Raw genomic sequence first — 15604 nt, 5'->3', positions numbered from 1 at the left:
GCATAATATCCTCCTTAATTTGGAAAAAATGGATCCTGCAAATTACATCTCTCAATCTAGATGGGTCAGGGTGCCTTGGGCCCAGGGATCGATGAGCTCTGTCCAATTCAATACGTTCATCCGTGGATCTACTCAGCAATGAATTAAAAACATGCTGTAGGGCTGAATTCAGGTCCCGTGGGGCCACCGACTCTGGGAGACCACGCAGTCTGTTGTTTCTCCTATTTCTGTTTTCAGAGTCTTCTAGCATGTCCATAACTAGATCAAAATTCTGTGAATGCTGATCTAAAAAGTTGCTGCTGAGTATGAAGCTGGGAAGATAGCTCATCTACTTTAGCCTCTAACACAGTGATGGCAGAATTTATGTTGGAAATGTCCTCTTTGAGGGAGCCAATTTCCCCCTTGCAGACTGCCTCCAAACGCTGGATGTAGCCTTCCATGTCAGTCTTGGTGGGGATGGCACTTAAATGGGCATGTAGTTCCCCTACATTCATAGTCAGGGACGAGGAATCCCCAGAACCTGTAAGGGTCTCAGGACCGTCCTGTGTAGCCTCACCGCTGATCCCCACTATGCCAGTGTCAAATGTAAAGGATCCATTAAGTGTGCTGTCTGCAGTCCCTGCTCTCCTCAGATTCGTCTGGAGCAGAGGAATGAGTTAATTGTTTAGCAGCAGGAGCTGGCCTGGAGGGGAGGGACAGGGAGTCTTCCACTCTCTGGATGCCTGTAATGCTACCTCCAGTTTTGTTCTGTCCAGCTACGCACTTTCTGTGGGTTTGCTTTCCCTGTGTGCGTCCTCCATGTGATGATCCTGCTGCAGCAGCAGCAGACAAGCGTGCACCCTTCAGGCCTCGCACATCAGATCTCTCTTCAGCGGCTGCCATAGCTGCACGTGTGGTCTGTTTTCCCGCGCTGCTTGGGGCTGTAAGGCCTGTTTCACACTTCCGTTTTTGTGTCCGCCAAACGGATCCGTTTCCGTTTTTTTTGACGGAAACGGATGCCAACGGATCCGTTTTTAAAAAAACGGATCCGTTTTTTTGACGGATCCGTGGTAACCGTAATGGAAGTCTATGGGACAAAAAAACGGATCCTGCAAAAAATGGCGAATCCGTTTTTTTACGGAAAACAACGGATTTTGACGGATTTGAAAAAAACGGAAGTGTGAAACAGGCCTTAGATACCGAGTAATTCCAGGGTCAGCAGGTCTGGAGGAAGGCTCCCGTGGTGCCTGAGAGCGAAGACCGGCTTTATCTCTCATGTAGAGGCCGGGGGACTGCCTGTGCTTGCTAAATCTTTACTGTAAGGGCTCTGGGAAGCAAGAGCTATATGTTGTGTCTGCCCTGCTCCATGACCAGGCCACGCCCCCTTTGTTTTTGGTGTCGATCTGCCACAACCCGCAAATGGCAATGAGAGTCCTTCTTATACCACTCTGCTCCCATCGTAGCCAAATAAAAGATAGGATAGAAAAACAAAGAGAAGGGAGGGGGTAATCACAAGTACACACAATTGTCTCAGGACTAGTAAACACGGAGTTCGTTCTCCAAAACTTTTGCTGCAGGTTCCTCAGAAGAACCGTGCAAGTCTTTAGTGAGAGGAATGATTGCTCAAACCAGATCACTAATGCTCTAGGCTTATCCCACCGCTCTGCCACCAATATGTGACGATCAGGGGTGTGACCTTTGGCGGGACACGGCTGTCACACGTACAGGAGGGCTTATAGTTATCCCACTGCTGCCACAATGTGATGAAAACAGCAAGCTAGTCTTGACCTAACAATTTACCGCCGGGGGGCTAATTTTAGTTATCCCACCGCTGCCACAATGTGTTACAAACTGCCGGGATTTATGTATATCCCACTTTCCAGTTCTGCTTTGGAACTTGCAGCTTTCTGGCGCCCCCTTACCCTCAGGTCAGTCAGGGAACTGCACCTAGGATTAGTCGACGGACGGGCTACTTGTTGTGCACTGGCTACTTGTTGTGCACTGGCTATTCGGCCCGCTGCAGCGAGGGAATTATAAATGCTTTGAACGCAGCCACACAATCCGCTTATAAAACCCGCTCTGTCACTGCCAGCGCTACCTCACTCCTCCCCATCATTCATCCTCATCATTCAGCCCCTTCACTGCCCCCATCATTCAGCCCCTTCACTGCCCCCATCATTCAGCCCCTTCACTCCCCCATCATTCAACTCCTCCCCCCATCATTCAGCCCCTTCACGCCTCCCCCCCATCATTCAGCCCCTTCACTTTCCCCCATATCTTCCAGCCCCTTCACTTCCCCCATCTCATTCAGCCCCTTCACTCCCCCCATCATTCATCCTCATCATTCAGCCCCTTCACTGCCCCCATCATTCAGCCCCTTCACTCTCCCCCCATCATTCATCTTCATCATCCAGCCCCTTCACTCCTCCCCCATCATTCATCTTCATCATTCAGCCCCATCACTCAGCCCCTCCATTCCCCCATCATTCATCCCCTTCACTCCCCCATCATTCAACCCCTTCGCTCCTCCCCCAATCATTCAGCCCTTTCACTGCCACCATCATTCAGCCCCTTCACCCCCCATCATTCAGCTCCTTCACTCCTCCCCACCATCATTCAGCCCCTTCACTCCCCATCATTCAGCTCCTTCACTCCCCATCATTCAGCTCCTTCACTCCTCCCCACATCATTCAGCCCCTTCACTCCTCCCCACATCATTCAGCCCCTTCACTCCACCCCATATCATACTGCCCCCCCCCCCCCCCCCATCGTTCAGCCCCTTCACTGCGCCCCCCCCCCCCCCCCCCCCATCACCATGCCCACATTCTATAGGGGCGGATGCTGCGGGACCCTCCGCTCAATGTGCTGTTACCATGGCGATTACAGAGTAATAACCTTTATTATCAGTATATATATATATATAATATAATAGAAAATACGGCAGCTCGTCCAGAGAAGTGTAAACGGAGTACATGAGTGGGGGAGGGGACAGGGTGTAAACTGCGGAGACAAGGATGGCGGCAGCATCGGCGGCGTTAGCTGATCACCGTGTGGCGCTCCTTCTTACTTCTTGACCTCTCAAAGAACACGTAATCCTGAAGAGAGAACAGAAACATAGGCGTCAAAGGCCAATCACCGTAGGTCACACAACGCGACAGCCGTGTGCCACAGACACGGCAGACACCACGGATCTAGACACCACAAACACGGCAGACACCACAGGTCTAGACACCACAGACACGGCAGACACCACGGGTCTAGACACCACAGACACGGCAGACACCACGTGTCTAGACACCACAGACACGGCAGACACCACGGGTCTAGACACCACAGACACGGCAGACACCACGGGTCTAGACACCACAGACACGGCAGACACCACGGGTCTAGACACCACAGACACTACTAGTCACATGACAAATGATATGGAGTGATGGATACGTGGCATATTACACAACTGCTGATAATGATATATACAGATCTGGCAAAAATTAAGAGACCGCTGCACAATGTTCCGTTTGTTGGATTTTTCTCTTTATATTTTTGAGTATAATGTAAATTGCTCTTTTATTCTATAAACTCCTGACCACATGTCTCCGAATCTCCAAGCACTAAATTTTGTATTTATTGTCAGAAAATGAGAAATGGTCAAAAGAGCAAAAAAATGCAGTGCTTGTAGACCTCAAATAATGCTAAGGAAACAAGTCCATAATCATTTAGAAACAACAATACTAATGTTTTACCTCAGGAAGAGTTCAGAGATCAGTATTCTGTGGAATCCCCATGATTGTTAACCCCAGCTTTCCTGCGTCTTGGCTGCTTTCCACCAGTCTCTCAGGGCAGTTTCACACGTCAGTGGCTCCGATACGTATAGTGAGTTTTCTCACGTACCGGAGACACTGACACACGTAGACACATTCTAATGAATGTGTCTATGCAGATGTCAGTGTGTTTTCACGGACTGCGTGTCCGTGGGCAAAACACGCTGACAGGTCCGTTTTTGTGCAACAGCACGGATCACACGGACCCATACAAGTCAATGGGTCCGTGTAAACACGTACCGCACACGGATGCTGTCAATGTGCGATCCATGTGCATTTTTAAAAGTCAAAGGGTTAACATTGAAACTAATTTTTCAAACACACGGACAGCACACGGACATACGGATGTCACACGGATGGCCTCCGTAATACGGACACGGATAGCTCCGGTACCGGAATTATCTTGACGTGTGAAACTGCCCTCACACGGCTTTTGGGTGACCTTATGCCACTCCTGGGACACATATGTCAGCAGTTCTTCTTTGTCTGATGGCTTCTGACTCTCCATCTTCCTCCTGATTACATTCCAGAAGTTTTCAGTGGGGTTCAGGTCTGGAGATTGGGCGGCCATGACAGGGATTGGATGTGGTGGTCCTTCATCCACACATTGATTGACCTAGCTGTGTGGCATGGCACATTGTCCTCAGAGTTGGAGAACATTGTCTGAGCAGGAGTCAGCTGTTTTTCCAGAATAACCTTGTACAGTGGGGCAAAAAAGTATTTAGTCAGTCAGCAATAGTGCAAGTTCCACCACTTAAAAAGATGAGAGGCGTCTGTAATTTACATCATAGGTAGACCTCAACTATGGGAGACAAACTGAGAAATAAAAATCCAGAAAATCACATTGTCTGTTTTTTTTTCATTTTATTTGCATATTATGGTGGAAAATAAGTATTTGGTCAGAAACAAGCAATCAAGATTTCTGGCTCTCACAGACCTGTAACAACTTCTTTAAGAGTCTCCTCTTTCCTCCACTCATTACCTGTAGTAATGGCACCTGTTTAAACTTGTTATCAGTATAAAAAGACACCTGTGCACACCCTCAAACAGTCTGACTCCAAACTCCACTATGGTGAAGACCAAAGAGCTGTCAAAGGACACCAGAAACAAAATTGTAGCCCTGCACCAGGCTGGGAAGACTGAATCTGCAATAGCCAACCAGCTTGGAGTGAAGAAATCAACTGTGGGAGCAATAATTAGAAAATGGAAGACATACAAGACCACTGATAATCTCCCTCGATCTGGTGCTCCACGCAAAATCCCACCCCGTGGGGTCAGAATGATCACAAGAACGGTGAGCAAAAATCCCAGAACCATGCGGGGGGACCTAGTGAATGACCTGCAGAGAGCTGGGACCAATGTAACAAGGCCTACCATAAGTAACACACTACGCCACCATGGACTCAGATCCTGCAGTGCCAGACGTGTCCCACTGCTTAGGCCTGTACATGTCCGGGCCCGTCTGAAGTTTGCTAGAGAGCATTTGGATGATCCAGAGGAGTTTTGGGAGAATGTCCTATGGTCTGATGAAACCAAACTGGAACTGTTTGGTAGAAACACAACTTGTCGTGTTTGGAGGAAAAAGAATACTGAGTTGCATCCATCAAACACCATACCTACTGTAAAGCATGGTGGTGGAAACATCATGCTTTGGGGCTGTTTCTCTGCAAAGGGGCCAGGACGACTGATCCGGGTACATGAAAGAATGAATGGGGCCATGTATCGTGAGATTTTGAGTGCAAACCTCCTTCCATCAGCAAGGGCATTGAAGATGAAACGTGGCTGGGTCTTTCAACATGACAATGATTCAAAGCACACCGCCAGGGCAACGAAGGAGTGGCTTCGTAAGAAGCATTTCAAGGTCCTGGAGTGGCCTAGCCAGTCTCCAGATCTCAACCCTATAGAAAACCTTTGGAGGGAGTTGAAAGTCCGTGTTGCCAAGCGAAAAGCCAAAAACATCACGGCTCTAGAGGAGATCTGCATGGAGGAATGGGCCAACATACCAACAACAGTGTGTGGCAACCTTGTGAAGACTTACAGAAAACATTTGACCTCTGTCATTGCCAACAAAGGATATATCACAAAGTATTGAGATGAAATTTTGTTTCTGACCAAATACTTATTTTCCACCATAATATGCAAATAAAATGAAAAAAAACACAGACAATGTGATTTTCTGGATTTTTTTTTCTCAGTTTGTCTCCCATAGTTGAGGTCTACCTATGATGTAAATTACAGACGCCTCTCATCTTTTTAAGTGGTGGAACTTGCACTATTGCTGACTGACTAAATACTTTTTTGCCCCACTGTATGTGGCTTGATTCATACGTCCTTCACAAAGATTAACCTGCCCAATTCCAGCCTTGCTGAAGCCTCCCCAGATCATCACCGATCCTCCACCAAATTCCACAGTGGGTGCAAGACACTGTGGCTCTCCAGGTCTCCGTCTAACCATTAGACGGCCAGGTGTTGGGCAAAGCTGAAAATTAGACTCATCAGAGATGATTACCTTACTCCAGTCCTCTATGGTCCAATCCTTATGGTCTCTGGTAAACTTCAGCCTGGCTCTCCTTTGCTTTTCATTGATGAAAGGCTTTTTTCTAGCTTTACATGACTTGAGCCCTGCCTCTAGGAGCCGGTTACAAACTGTTCTTGCCGTGCACTTCACCCCAGCTGCCATTTGCCATTCCTTTTGTAGGTCACTTGATGTCATCCTGCGGTTGCTGAGTGACATTCGAATAAGATGACGGTCATCCCGGTCAGTGGAGAGTCGTTTTCGCCCTCTGCCGGCCTGTAGCTTTGTTGTCCCCAATGTCTGCTGCTTGACCTTGTAATGAACTGCCGTATTAGAAATTTTAAGGATGGAGGCAACATGGCGCTCACTGTATCCCTCTGCTAGTAAAGCCAGAATTGAGCCCTACTTTTCCTCACTCAAGACTTTTCTTTTCAGCTCCTTTGGCATGGTTATAAGTTATTTTTTCATTCCTATTACTTTTGGGATATTACTAGCACTTGTTTTGCTATCCAGCTTGTCCTACTGCAGGAGGATTGTGAACCCCACAGCAGGGTTTCTATACTTTCCTTCATTAGATAAGATTTGGTTCAGGTGATCACCTAATCAGAAGCACAATAAGTAGAATGAGGTGGACTCTGGATGGAATTCAACTGACACTGGAATGGCTGTCAGACATGGAGAGAAGCGGATTTTTATAAAACTGTGCAGTGGTCTCTAAATTTTTGCCAGAGCTGTGTATATATAGTATGGAGTGATGATATGTGGTGCATTACACAACTGCTGATAATGATATATACAGTAATTCACAAAGGCTGATAATGATACATAAGCAATAAAATGGCTTAGAACATTCTCCCTCTCATTATTCTGGCATTTGGCAAATAATAATGATGGTAATCCTAATTGACCTAAACCAGTAAAGGTTTATTCTGATTTCATGTCAGATATTGAGATAAACCTGCAGATGTGTCTTTATATACAGTGGATGGAAACTTCTGGCTTCATCTGTAGGTAATTGTAGATCTGTTCCTTTAGGAATGAAGGGTATAGTTATTTTTCGGAGTCTGAACACTGCTGCCTCGCATAAGATATATGCCACTGATGGTATAGGAGGCCTCCTCAAATTATGTATCACAGTAGGCCTCATTGCATGAGGAGGTCTCGCAGTAGGCCTCATTGCATGAGGAGGTCTCGCAGTAGGCCTCATTGCATGAGGAGGTCTCGCAGTAGGCCTCATTGCATGAGGTGGTCTCGCAGTAGGCCTCATTGCGTTAGCATTTCTCTTCATTCTCTCGGCAGCCAGGCCAACTATGTAGTGAACCCCATGCACCGATCCCTCTGGTGAACATGCCCCATACAGAATGTCTTACCAGTAAAAAGCAGGCTCCAATGAGCACGGCCTTCATCTTCACATCCAGATCTTTGGGGAACTGGATTCCAAAGTTATCGGCATCTGTGAATATTTCCTTAGGTAGGCCACTCCACTGCTTACTGATCCGACCCAAGCTGCGAGACTCATTTAGTGGTTTAACCTAGAGAAAGAGTGGGGGATGAAATGGCATCAATGGATGAGACGACATGTGGGAGGCAAGATGGACAGTGAGGGTGAGAAGTAGGATGGCCATGATGAGCTGGACACACCAGCTGGGGATGAAAGGTATGGTGAGGAGAGGAGAAGGCTACAACCTTCAAGGAACAGTAAAGATGAAGACATGGAGAGCATGGCACTACATGGAGGAAGAAAAGGATGGAGAAGACGAGATGGAGATCCTTCCCTGCCTCTTCCATGATCTGCAGAAGAGCATGGAGGAGTAGGAATAAGAGACTGAGACGAGCACTGAAGAGCATGGAGAATGAAGACTCTGAAAGAAGAGTGGTTGGACACTGATGGACATGGAGGAAGAAGGGTAAAGAAGACGTGCAGGACATGGACAAAATGTAGAAGGAAGTGGAAGATCGGGTGAGAATTAATTGTTATAATCTAAAGATCGTGGAGGAGCACAGAGAAGGTGGAGGAGATGCCTGACACCCTGATCCTCACCTGGAAATTCACATCTCCACAACAACTGGACATCAGACATGGTCCGACCACCTTCAGCACTGGCTGCCGGCTCTCATTGAGGAGACAATACTTAGGGATGAACGGATGCCAGCTCTGCACAATGTACCCAATAGTGCGCCCTGGGGGGCTCTGAACCTCGAGCTGCGGACAGATACACAATGCATTCAGAGGGGTGGAGAGGAGAGCGGTGGAGGTAGGAATAGCAGAGTGCTACCGGATGGCATTGGAGTGCGGAGTTTACCTCCTGTAAACAGCAGGGGAAGCAGCAGCTGGTGCATTTCAGGGGGCGGATGAAGTGGATGACCTCCCGTCCAGTGTAGTCGCACACTTGCAGGGTCAGCGGGCGAAGTAACCCGCAACACCATCGGGCACACATTGTGCTCCTCTCCTGTGCAGTGAATATCCGCTGACCCATAATATTTCGTAGCTCATACTGGTTGCACGTCTCAAAACCCGTGACAGCTGTGAGAGAAGAGGGAAGACGTCACTGCAGGATAGAGTGGGTATCAGGATTAGGGGACGAGCACATGCACTATATGGAGGAAAGTGTGTGCCCCTCCAGACCCCAGCGTTGGGGAGAGGCCGGCTCACAATCTCTGGATATTACAAACTGGTGGATGGGGGGGCAACGAGGCCGGACGCCGTATACCGAGGGGGTGGGGCAACGAGGCCGGACGTCGTATACCTGGGGGGTGGGGCAACGAGGCCGGACGTCGTATACCTGGGGGGATGGGGCAACCAGGACGGACGTCGTATACCTGGGGGGATGGGGCAACCAGGACGGACGTCGTATACCTGGGGGGATGGGGCAACCAGGACGGACGTCGTATACCTGGGGGGTGGGGCAACCAGGACGGACGTCGTATACCTGGGGAGTGGGGCAACGAGGCTGGACGTCGTATACCTGGGGAGTGGGGCAACGAGGCTGGACGTCGTATACCTGGGGGGTGGGGCAACGAGGCCCGACGCTATACACAGAGGGTGGGGCAACGAGGCCGGACGCAATACACCGGGGGGTGAAGCAACGAGGTCGGACGCTATACACCGGGGGGGTGGCGATATATTATACATTGTGCCATGGAGAACAGTAGGGGGAAATCACACAGATCTCACCGCTGCCCCCACTTTGTCAAGGCACTTACGCAATTGACTGACAACTGATCCCAACGCATGGAATAATAAATATAATATATATCTATCTCTATCTACTAATAGTTTACACAGGCAGATTGGAAACCTGTTACAGGCAGCGTATGGCTTCAGGGGTGCGGTTTACAGAGCAAGAGGAGCAGAGCCAGTACAGTTTATATATTTAATAGTAAAAGTAGGTGTGTTTATAAAACATATACAAAGATCTTAGAAAAGGGCAATAATACAATATGATATATACAATTACATGCAAGAAAAAGGAATAACTACAGAGAAGTACTAAACCTGATGTTGCAGGAATGGTTATCTTTATGGAGGGAAGCGATCAGATTTGGAAAATGGACACTCACAGAGAACTGTGTCTTCCAAATGTGAACAATGACAGAAACCCAGGCTATTAGTTCAAGGTTACGCCCGTGAACCTCCCCTTGGTGAGCTCATGTGGGGAGCTGGTAAAGGGAGGTGCTAGGTTTCTAAGAATATTATGAGATTCCCAACTTTAAGGGTATTTTCGCCCCTGGAGGTCTACGGCACTAGATATTGTTGACATGTTTCCGGTCACGATTTTACCTTTCTATAAACATCAATTCCAGTTGGCACTCAGTCCGTGGTACTCGCGTCTCAGGTTGGGATCCCATTGCAAATAACCTAAGACCTGCACTCGTAAGGTTGCAGAATTTGTAGCACTTCTATAAATTCTGAAATCTTACAAATGAGTACCTGTCTTCGTATGTTGTTTACCTTTCTATAAAGAAACATGGCCTGGATAGAATCATCCATGGGACCGATATTAAGTTGGACGCGTTAGAATGGCCTTATGGTGATTGGAGTGAATGCATTATGCTCATCCCTCGGCTAGGATGCCGAATATATATCCACAAATATCGGATTGATGCAAACCCCAATATTCTTCAGTGGCCCCATAGAGTCTGCGACCAGTTCTTTAAACAGAGGAAGCTCTTGCCTCAGAAGTGTACATCTCTCCCTCTGAATATACAAATCCTAGCCTTGGCGTCTGGTTCTCAGAGCAGATCTTGTGCAATTACCTGGTCACTGCAAGACGTCAATGGAGGTTGAAGTGTCAGCTCTCACTTCCCCGGTTATAACTAATCTGATATGTTGGGAGGGTGATGTGTCCCCTCTCTGGAGATGTCTTTATGGATTTTAATATTTTTCTCTATGACACGCTGAAGGTGGGGCCATGGGACCAGATTTTATACACTAGGGGTTGAGCGTTGGGGGCCGGATATTATACACTAGGGGTGGAGCGTTGGGCCCGGATATCTTACACTAGTGGCGGGGTGGTAATGTGGCTCGATGTTAAACACTAGGGTTTGGGTGATGGGGCAGGATATTATACACTGGGGGTGTGGTTGAATATTATAAACTGGGAGTGGGGTCATGAAGGAGAAGCCAAAATTTGGTGCTGAATACATGTCGCACAAGACTTTTCTCCATATAGTGCCCTAGATATGAGGATTGAGGTGTATGCTCCCTTCCTCTGCTCCACTTTTTTCCCCACCTCTGCTCTTCTTTCTCCCTGCACCCCATCCCGTCCTTTTTTCCCCACTCCTCTCTTTCTCCTGGCAACCCTCTCCTTTCTCCATTCACGCTCTCCTCTTCCTTGCTGCCCCTGCTTCTCTCTAATTCCCCCCCAGCTCTCCTCTTTCTCCTTGCAATCAGTGCCGCTCTCCTTTCTCCCCACCACCACTCTTTCGCCCAGCTTTATCCCACCTCTACTCTCACTCCCTCTCCGTCCCCGCTCTCCTTTCTCCCTGCTTATCACTTTCCCCCAAATTATGCCCCCCAGATCCTCTCCCCCCTCCGCTCCACAGCTCCTCTCCCCTCCTCACCTCCTCTCCCCACTCCTCTCCCCACTCCCCTCCTCAGCTCCTCTCCCCACTCCTCTCCTCAGCTCCTCTCCCCACTCCCGTCCAGTCACGTACCTTCCAGCAGTTCTGTCTTCTGGTGGATTAGTATTTGGTCTATCTGCAGACAGAGAAGTTTGGAGGATGATCAGCAGATAATAAATATACACAACACAGTCAGTGACTAGAACGTGTCCTCAGCGGCCGCCGGTGAGTCCCTATGACAACTCTCATTGGTACACTATAGAACAGTTCTCACTATCAGTTTTCAATATGGCAGGCACACTTTACTTGTTCTCTGCTTATCACAACTCTCATCATCCAGAATGGCCTGTAGGATGAGAAGTGATTGTTCCATCCACCACAGACACTCCCAGCCCTCAGAGTGCAGCGATCCCCTCCCCCGCAGCATAACAAGCAGAGAAACAGTGAAATCTGAGAGCAAAAAGGAGGAAGAGAAAACTGCAAACATCACGGGATGAAAACACGCTGCACAGCAGAGAGCGACACCACGCGGCAGAGAGCGACAGAGTGCGGCGGCGGACACGGCAGAGAGCGACAGAGTGAGGCGGAGAACGATGCGGCAGAGCGCGACACAGAGCGACGCGAGAGCGCGACACGCCAGAGAACAGAGCGCGACACGGCAGAGCGCGACACAGAGCGACGCGAGAGCGCGACACGCCAGAGAGGAGCGCGACACGGCAGAGCGCGGCAGAGCGCGACACGGCAGAGCGCGGCAGAGCGCGGTGGAGAATGACACGGCAGAGAGCAACAGAGCGCGGCAGAGAGCGACACGGCAGAGCGCGGCAGAGCGACACGGCAGAGCGCGACAGAGCGACACGGCAGAGCGCGACAGAGCGACACGGCAGAGCGCGACAGAGCGACACGGCAGAGCGCGACAGAGCGACACGGCAGAGCGCGACAGAGCGACACGGCAGAGCGCGACAGAGCGACACGGCAGAGCGCGACACGGCAGAGAGCGACACGGCAGAGAGCGACACGGCAGAGAGCGACACGGCAGAGAGCGACACGGCAGAGAGCGACACGGCAGAGAGCAGAGCGACGCGAGAGCGCGACACGCCAGAGAGGAGCGCGACACGGCAGAGCGCGACACGGCAGAGCGCGACACGGCAGAGCGCGACACGGCAGAGCGCGGTGGAGAATGACACGGCAGAGAGCAACAGAGCGCGGCAGAGAGCGACACGGCAGAGCGCGACAGAGAGACACGGCAGAGCGACACGGCAGAGCGCGACAGAGCGACACGGCAGAGCGCGACAGAGCGACACGGCAGAGCGCGACAGAGCGACACGGCAGAGCGCGACAGAGCGACACGGCAGAGCGCGACAGAGCGACACGGCAGAGCGCGACAGAGCGACACGGCAGAGCGCGACAGAGCGACACGGCAGAGCGCGACAGCGCGCGGTGGAGAACGACACGGCAGAGAGCGACACGGCAGAGAGCGACACGGCAGAGAGCGACACGGCAGAGAGCGACACGGCAGAGAGCGACACGGCGCATATCCACAGTGCTCCCCATAACAGCGATATCCACAGTGCCCCCATAATAACAGCGATATCCACAGTGCCCCCATAATAACAGCGATATCCACAGTGCCCCCATAATAACAGATATCCACAGTGCCCCCATAATAACAGATATCCACAGTGCTCCCATAATAACAGATATCCACAGTGCTCCCATAATAACAGATATCCACAGTGCCCCCATAATAACAGATATCCACAGTGCCCCCATAATAACAGATATCCACAGTGCCCCCATAATAACAGCGATATCCACAGTGCCCCCATAATAACAGCGATATCCACAGTGCCCCCATAATAACCGCGATATCCACAGTGCCCCCATAATAACCGCGATATCCACAGTGCTCCCATAATAACAGCGATATCCACAGTGCCCCCATAATAACAGCGATATCCACAGTGCCCCCATAATAACAGCGATATCCACAGTGCCCCCATAATAACAGATATCCACAGTGCCCCCATAATAACAGATATCCACAGTGCCCCCATAATAACAGATATCCACAGTGCCCCCATAACAGATATCCACAGTGCCCCCATAACAGATATCCACAGTGCCTCCATAATAACAGCGATATCCACAGTGCCCCCATAATAACAGTGATATCCACAGTGTCCCCATAATAACAGTGATATCCACAGTGCCCCCATAATAACAGTGATATCCACAGTGTCCCCATAATAACAGTGATATCCACAGTGCCCCCATAATAACAGCGATATCCACAGTGCCCCCATAATAACAGCGATATCCACAGTGCCCCCATAATAACAGCGATATCCACAGTGCCCCCATAATAACAGCGATATCCACAGTGTCCCCATAATAACAGCGATATCCACAGTGTCCCCATAACAGCGATATCCACAGTGCCCCCATAATAACAGCGATATCCACAGTGCCCCCATAATAACAGCGATATCCACAGTGCCCCCATAATAACCGCGATATCCACAGTGCTCCCATAATAACAGTGATATCCACAGTGCCCCCATAATAACAGTGATATCCACAGTGTCCCCATAATAACAGTGATATCCACAGTGCCCCCATAATAACAGTGATATCCACAGTGTCCCCATAATAACAGTGATATCCACAGTGTCCCCATAATAACAGTGATATCCACAGTGCCCCCCATAATAACAGTGATATCCACAGTGCCCCCATAATAACAGTGATATCCACAGTGTCCTCATAATAACAGTGATATCCACAGTGTCCCCATAATAACAGTGATATCCACAGTGTCCCCATAATAACAGTGATATCCACAGTGCCCCCCATAATAACAGTGATATCCACAGTGTCCTCATAATAACAGCGATATCCACAGTGCCCCCATAATAACCGCGATATCCACAGTGCTCCCATAATAACAGTGATATCCACAGTGCCCCCATAATAACAGTGATATCCACAGTGCCCCCATAATAACAGTGATATCCACAGTGCCCCCATAATAACAGTGATATCCACAGTGTCCCCATAATAACAGTGATATCCACAGTGCTCCCATAATAACAGTGATATCCACAGTGCCCCCATAATAACAGTGATATCCACAGTGCCCCCATAATAACAGTGATATCCACAGTGCCCCCATAATAACAGTGATATCCACAGTGCCCCCATAATAACAGTGATATCCAGTGTCCCCATAATAACAGCGATATCCACAGTGCCCCCATAATAACAGTGATATCCACAGTGCTCCCCATAATAACAGCGATATCCACAGTGCCCCCATAATAACAGCGATATCCACAGTGCCCCCATAATAACAGCGATATCCACAGTGCCCCCATAATAACAGTGATATCCACAGTGCCCCTATAATAACAGTGATATCCACAGTGCCCCCATAATAACAGTGATATCCACAGTGTCCCCATAATAACAGTGATATCCACAGTGTCCCCATAATAACAGTGATATCCACAGTGCCCCCATAATAACAGTGATCTCCACAGTGCCCCCATAATAATAGCGCAGGGCTCTCCATACAGGAGGAAGGCTGCGGTGGTCTCGCATAGTAAATGACCAGAGTAGGAGGTGGGTGATGTGTACCTGGCTGAGGTACTCCAGTGCATCGGGGGTGCTGCCGGTGCTCACTGGCATATAGGGTGCGCCCCCCGGGGGAGGGTCCGGCTGCGGGTGTGGAGCTGGGTGCATGTGGTGCTGAGGGGGGATACTGCAGCCCGGTCCGGGGTAGTCATGGAAACCAGGAGTTGGAGGTGGCGGTGGAGCTGAGGGGCTGGTGGGATATGGAGCGGGTGGATATGGAGGGCTCGGGTATCCGGCAGCGGGTGAAGGGTAACCTGGGGGAGAAGAGACAAACCGAGTCACTGACCTCCTGATGAAGAGACCCTCGGTCAGCAACGGTGAGTTACCTGGAGCCGCCATGGTTAGTCCTGGTGTCTGCGATGCATCCGGTGACCTGCAAGATGAAGAGAAAAGAGGTGATGACCCCGGGGCGAGAGGCGGCAATGATTACAGGTAACACCAGGCCTGGACAACGTCCTGGACAGAAATAATCTGTGAGCAGACTGGACCCCACATAACCCACCGCTGCCCCAGGCAGGAGCAACAGGGGCCATGTCCTGTCCCTACAGCCGTGGGATCGCCCATCATCCGCTCTCCTAAGCTCATCCCC

The 15604-nt window shown here is 49.8% G+C and overlaps 1 protein-coding gene across 1 annotated transcript in view; it reads right to left on the bottom strand.

The window, feature by feature from the left end:
- Positions 1 to 2859: 2859 nt before the first annotated feature.
- LOC141078055 (phospholipid scramblase 1-like) overlaps positions 2860 to 15604 on the bottom strand; it is a 29662-nt gene continuing 16917 nt past the window's right edge. The window contains exons 2-8 of the mRNA XM_073564862.1: positions 15342 to 15388; positions 15019 to 15269; positions 11476 to 11518; positions 8622 to 8842; positions 8360 to 8521; positions 7689 to 7850; positions 2860 to 3074 (exon numbers count right to left, since the gene is read on the bottom strand). Of these exons, the coding sequence (XP_073420963.1) occupies positions 3015 to 3074; positions 7689 to 7850; positions 8360 to 8521; positions 8622 to 8842; positions 11476 to 11518; positions 15019 to 15269; positions 15342 to 15354 (912 nt within the window). The 5' untranslated portion in view covers positions 15355 to 15388 and the 3' untranslated portion in view covers positions 2860 to 3014. The remainder of the gene's footprint in view (positions 3075 to 7688; positions 7851 to 8359; positions 8522 to 8621; positions 8843 to 11475; positions 11519 to 15018; positions 15270 to 15341; positions 15389 to 15604) is intronic.

This window comes from Dendrobates tinctorius, unplaced genomic scaffold, assembly GCF_039654945.1.
Source record: "Dendrobates tinctorius isolate UK_male_01 unplaced genomic scaffold, ASM3965494v1 ptg000495l, whole genome shotgun sequence".
Classification (NCBI taxonomy): Eukaryota; Metazoa; Chordata; class Amphibia; order Anura; family Dendrobatidae; genus Dendrobates; species Dendrobates tinctorius.
Note: the sequence above shows the minus strand (reverse complement) of the source record. Positions and strands in the feature narration are given on the sequence as shown.